Source organism: Pterocles gutturalis, unplaced genomic scaffold (genome assembly GCF_000699245.1).
Source record: "Pterocles gutturalis isolate BGI_N339 unplaced genomic scaffold, ASM69924v1 Scaffold51072, whole genome shotgun sequence".
Lineage (NCBI taxonomy): Eukaryota > Metazoa > Chordata > Aves > Pterocliformes > Pteroclidae > Pterocles > Pterocles gutturalis.
Window position 1 is genome coordinate 1 of NW_010109582.1, and position 6,229 is coordinate 6,229.

General features: G+C 42.6%; 2 protein-coding genes across 2 annotated transcripts; one reads left to right on the forward strand and one right to left on the reverse strand.

Annotated features, from left to right (window-relative positions):
- Positions 1-1,088: 1,088 nt before the first annotated feature.
- Positions 1,089-2,129, forward strand: TAX1BP3 (Tax1 (human T-cell leukemia virus type I) binding protein 3; the record flags this gene model as incomplete). Its single annotated transcript, XM_010073016.1, has 3 exons — positions 1,089-1,208; positions 1,523-1,600; positions 1,827-2,129. Coding segments are annotated over 3 exons (336 nt in total), but the record flags the coding sequence as incomplete, so codon positions are not given.
- Positions 2,130-4,476: 2,347 nt separating this feature from the next.
- On the reverse strand, positions 4,477-5,543 carry CTNS (cystinosin, lysosomal cystine transporter; the record flags this gene model as incomplete). Its single annotated transcript, XM_010073018.1, has 3 exons — positions 4,477-4,667; positions 5,026-5,143; positions 5,341-5,543. Coding segments are annotated over 3 exons (452 nt in total), but the record flags the coding sequence as incomplete, so codon positions are not given.
- Positions 5,544-6,229: the final 686 nt, after the last annotated feature.

Below are 6,229 nucleotides of genomic sequence, written 5' to 3' on the forward strand. Positions count from 1 at the left end.
CTGGGCTCCACCGCTCCCGCGGGCCGGTCCGACTGCTCTGTGCCCGCCGCTGCACAGCCTCGGCAGGACGGGCACCTGCTTTGCCCCGGGGGTTGGTGCAGTAGAGCTCTGAAAGTACGTTACTGGCCTTGACCAGGGCAAGCGAGGGGCTCTGTGGTTTCTTCCAGGAGTTGCAGCGCGCAATGGATCTGTGCTTGGGGTCAGCCCGCTGCAGGACGCTGCACCATCCCTGCGCTGTAAGGACAGCCAGCCCTGAGGAGCTGGAAGCTGCCTGACCCAGCAGTCTGGATCCTAGTGACAGCCTGAGCCCAGCGCCTTTGGGAAGCTCAGTGTCCTGGCAGGGCTCTTCAGGAAGAACCTTTCGATGGGTTATTGTTTCAGTTAAAACTGGCTTTTCATCCTGGCTCAGGAATTGTACAAGTTGGCGTTCATACAACACTTAGATCATGCATAAAGCTCGTTAGATGCTTGTGTTCATCAGACAGCAAGGAACCTGCCTCTGCATTGCAAAAGAGCGTTGATAAGTTATCGTGAAAAAGAACCATCCTAATAATAGTTTTTTCCACTGATAAGGCCAGGCAGGAGCACAAGCTGTGTGGGTAAAGAGCAAGATGAGTGTAGCTGTGCGTGACTGCTAATTAGCGAGACATGACTCATGTTTGAAGAGACCTGCTCCATGTTTAGTGTTTTTCTCGTGTCTCCAGGCAGCAGTAAAGTGCTGAGTAGTTAAGGAGTTTGGCTGTATCATGGCATGAGCGCCCTTGGGCTGAGCTTGCAGATGGTTTCCTGTCCTGCTGCCTTGTGGTAGGGCTGGGAACAGTTCAGAGCCAATTGCTGTCGACAGCAAGGCTGTGTGCGACTGACAGACAGCAAAGGCCACGCAGTGGGTCTGTGCTGCCAGGGCAGCTAGAGCTGGCTGCTGACAGAGCGTAAGCTCACCGAGCTGTGATGCAGCCTCCGGGAGTAGGGTTATGGTATCTCTAGAAAAGACAATCTAACAGGGGCTTAAGAATCTGCATCTAAAATACACTTGAGATTTTTTTCCAGTGATTGCAATACTCAGCTGTTTTATCTTTTTCTCCTTTCAGCAAAGAATTGAAATACATAAGCTTCGGCAAGGTGACAATTTGATTCTGGGATTCAGCATTGGAGGTGGCATTGATCAGGACCCTACTCAGAATCCTTTCTCTGAAGACAAGACCGACAAGGTCAGATGCTCTTTGTTTTCTGTAGCAGCTACCTGCCCAAGGCTGAGCATGTCCAGCTCACCCAGCAGTGACTTGCTGCCACCTGTATTCTGTCCTCTCCCATAGCTGACTGCTAAGGTTACTGTTTCCACACTATCATGTGCAGACTAAGCTTGGTTTAAGTTAGCTCTCCAATTTTTCTATTTTCCAACATTGTACAAATTCTTCTGAAGTACAATCCCATAATATACTAATTATTTTTGCACTGTCAGTAGAATGTCCCTTGAGTATTTAATACTGCCGGATTTAGTAAATGAACACAATTTTTTTTCCAGGGTATCTATGTAACAAGGGTGACAGAAGGAGGCCCAGCAGAAGTTGCAGGACTTCAGATTGGAGATAAGATCATGCAGGTAAACACCAAGACAAGACAAGTACCAATGTAGTGCTAGGTGTGTGCTACAGAGAAGCTTCTGCTAGGGGAAATAACATCTTCTGGGTACCTTCCAGGACAGTTTATGGGGCTTATAAACAATCTGAGCTGTGGCATAAGCATATCTACTACAGAGTTCCAGTGGCACAGTTAGAGGACACCTGGGAGTCCGTGCACTGGCCTTATTTTATGTTTCTCTCTCCTAGGTGAATGGCTGGGATATGACAATGGTGACCCATGACCAAGCTAGAAAGAGGCTGACAAAAAGGAATGAGGAGGTGGTACGGCTGCTGGTGACCAGGCAATCTCTGCAGAAGGCTGTGCAACAATCCATGATGTCCTAATCAATCAAGTTGGGGAAGGGTTGGGGAGGGAGAGATACAGACTGATATCGAGCAAGGAAGCAAATACAAGACCTGAACAGGTTGTCTGGAAGGAGTGCATGTTCCTAACTGTGGTAAACACTATTTTTTTTTCCCTTTCTCTGGTGTAACTGGCAGTAGTAAAACTCTAGCCCCCCAGCAAGACTGCTTCTCTAAAGTCTTCCCTGCAGGTACATGGTAAGACTTTATTGTAGTCACGGCTTTCAGGAGGACAGGACAACCCTCGTTATCTAAGGAAGCAACTGGAAAAGCCTTAACTTGGACAGGATTCTTTTGTCTTATTTCAAGAGGAATTGTATTTTCTGCTATGGAAGATAGAAGGGTTCACTGTGCAGAAGCTTTTAGAGGCTAGCTGTCATGTCCTCCCATGCTGTGAAGTTAAAATGCCAGCATGAAGAGTTGCACACTGCTGTGGGGAGGAGCACTGTACTGATCTCACGTTGTGTGCTAGCTAGACAGAGTATGCTGAAGGGTTTGGGGCATTACAGTTTACTGCAAAGATTCCCTGTACAAACCAGCATCTTGAGACACGGAACACCTTAGAAACAACTAAGTAACGCAAGTGTTAGATTAATGCCTGTGAAGTACACTAAAAGTTCATAAACACTACAGTTCAACTTCACTGTCAGAGTAAAACCTTCATTCTCCTTCTCAAGTGATTTGTAACATCAAATGAATCAAATTTAAATGGAGTATGGAGCAAGAAAAGAAAACACTGCTGCTGAACTTACCAAAACAACTGCTTGTAGCTGTGGGGTCTTCAGTTCTTCATTCCACTTCTATCAGACCTGGTGCAGGAGGGGTGGATTTTGGTCTGTCTTCTAGAAGACTTTGCTTAAATGGCTGATTCATGGGATGGAAGAGATGAATATGCCAGTAATTGGCAAAAGTGCCTCTTGACCAAATTTAAACTTCTGGTAAGATACTAAGTTGTTTAAATCAACATGCCACAGGATTTAAGATTCTTGCTGCAACATTAATCATCTAGTATCCTAGTGGTCTGTTAACCAGCTAGCTTTACAATTATCCAAAAACTGGAGTTTTAAATCCCCTTCAGTTGATTTATACATATCTATACTTTCCGTAAGCAGTCTTCAGGTAAGCTGTTGTAAATAGAACATGAGGAGGTGGCAGACTAACTTATTCAGTACATTACTGCTGTGCCCTATCTGTATGTTGTGATTAATGCATCTCAGACTGTTCTGTATGCACCAGCCAATGCCTATTGACCATTTTTATATCTATGGAATTATTACAATACTCCTTTTAAATTTTGTAACTTAAGAATTCAGTGGTAAATTTTAAGGCTTTCAAGTTGAAGTTATTTTTGTTACTATAAAGATACACTGCTATTTGTACTGCTATTTCACTTGATTTTACATACAATAAAACAAAGCTGGATCTCCTGAGCTGTTTCTCCTTACATTTAAGAATGCTGTATCACTTGAATGCCTCCAGCCAACACCTGTTTTATGGCTCGAAGTGGATTGTGGACAACATCAACACAATGCAGTGTGAGATTAGTAAGGTCTGATTTCACTGGTGGGTATTTGTGGTGTTAGCGAGCTGTCAAACCTCACCTGGTCTCTAGCAGGGGGGGAGAAGGGTTCTAGTTTTCCTTAGGTTGACACCTAGTAAGACATATTGAGCATTCAAGTATTGTTCAAGTACAAATGCATGGATTACCTTCTAGTTCTTTAAAAGAGTATAATGCTTACCTTCAATTAACTCAAGACCTTGATCTCTACCTAGAATATATCACATGCAGTTAGAAACTTGGCCAGGAAAACAAACCCATGTTTAATCATGGGGCTGTTAGAAATAATCTCTTTGATAAATCTTTAATCTTTACCATCCACCACTGAGAATTCAAGGCATGTCAGTAGAACTGAGAAAAATGAAGTTAGTGCACTATAAGTATTCAGATAAATCTGAGCACTTAGCACCTTTGAAAGAGCTTTCAGTGAAATAAGAATACAGTTTGTGCTTCTCAGTATCTTTTTTTAATAAAGAGTTCTAGTATGTATTTGCTACCAATACTACAGCTGTTAACAGCCAACCTGAGTCGTGTTCTACTGTGATCTGTCTGTGAGAAGTCAGCAGCAGCACTTGGATCCACAGATAGTTTTCAGTCATTACATTAAGATAGTAAGTAGTTGCTTAAAAATCATCTCAGATTTTTGGAAGCCAGAACTCCGCTCTTTGTGCTTCACTTCTAATAAGACAGACATCACTCTGGTCTTTCTCTTTCCTGTTGTTAGTGGAAAAATAGCCACATCCTGCTTGGAGAGCTCACCCTAAGCTGGCTTTGCAGCTTCAACGGGCTTGAGTGTGGCTAGATAGCTTGCTGTCCTTTAAGGCATCTGGCAGTCAGCATTAGGCGAGGCAACAGCTTGTATTCCGTACCAGAGAGGATCAAAGTATAAACAGAGATCAGGATCAGTATTTCTGGTAACTGTCAGTAGGCATCTTGAAATCCCTCAGCCAGGGTAGGGGCAAGTTCCATTTAAGTTTTTTGTCTTCACAAGTGATGTTATTCACAAGGTTCATACCCCCGTCTTCTGTAAAGGCAGTAGTGCTGGATCATAAAAACAGTATCAAAGATGATGGAGAAGACACCCAGGCCAAACTTGGTTGGATCTCCAAAGATCAACTTCCATTCATCTGTCAAGCACAAAATTAGACAGTTAAGATAACTCCTCAAGTGTAGTCAAGGCCATGCCATATGTATTAGAGAAGTTCATTTATTACCTAGACTGCTCAGACACGCCTTAGGACTGCCTGTAGTGTGTATCTTAAGCAAAGCTAATCAATAACAGTTCCTGTGGCTGCTTCAGAATAGCTACTTCATTTTCTATCTTGAAGTAATATGAACAGAGTCTTTATTCTTAGTATAAGCAAGCTACCCATACTATAGCACAAACATCATCCTCCCAAGATAACCTACAGGTTCATATCTGCTTTGTAGCAGGATTCTCCCACCTCACCAAGAAAGGCCCCACCACTTCAGTCCCAGCCTTACCATTGTTGTATGACTGCAAAAACATCTGGAGAAGGCTGAAGCTTCCACCAGTGAAGTCTAGTAATACATTTCCAATACTCCATCCCTCAGTACTCTTCCGACGGAAATTCATGTATGCCTGAGAGTGTAACAAGAAGTCAGTCAGCATGTCATGTACAAGCATTTCTGAGATTAACATTTAAGAAGCCTTATGTATAACTCTACTGGCTTAATAGATAATCATTGCTGGTTTAGTCCAGTCAGACTTTCAAGAGCATAAACTACAGGCTTAGGGTGACAGGAATATAGTATAAAAGTGGAAAATTTCAAATTTACCTGTGGAAAATATTTTATCAGTGTGACTGCTAACTTAATGTAAGAGAAGCAGAATAAGAACTGTAGCCATGTCATTTCCTCAGCAGCAGCAAGAAACAGTGTTGTAAATGTGAAGATCCATGCAAGTGCCAGTAGTCCAACGACAACTTTGGATACTTTCTGACCTGCTCTCTGAAACAGAAATGCAGATACACTTAGACTGACTAGGTCATACAACCACAGACACACTGAGAGATATAGAATATGCTCAAGACTATGCAAGGTTGCAATCCAAACCTGTTGTTTTACCAGTTAGGCTCATACCACAAGAGAATTTTAAAATTAACTGAGTGCTACAGCAAGCACCTGTAGGTTTGCAAGAGCTGATGAGCAATATTCAACATCAATCATTTGGAACACTGTTGTCTGTGAGAAAGCGGGAAACAATTTCATAGCAGTATTCTGGAGTATTTATGATGCCGATTATCAGTGCCTCATCTGTGACAATCTCCTGAGTTCAGTCTGATGCCTTCAAGAATTCCTATACATGCGAAGGGTGCTAATGGCATTATGGGAAAGGTTCATGGTGGCCTTCTAATTTTTCACTAGAAAAGACTATTGCACCTAGCAGTGGTGACAAATGGGCTGTTACAGTTCTAGGTTTAATATCAAAGGAAGCATCCCAAGATGTTACCATCTAGAGAAAACTGGCTGTTCAGATTGAGGCTTTTACAATGGGAATTGAAGAACCACCTGACTATATCAATAGGAATTAAATAAAAAACCACCTGACTGTAACAATTGGTCTCACCCAAAAAGGGTGGGAATTATAAAAGGGCTTTTGCAGCTGTTTTAGGAGAAAATAAGTTGAAAAAAGATGAAAGTTTGAATTACAGGGAATCCCTAAGGG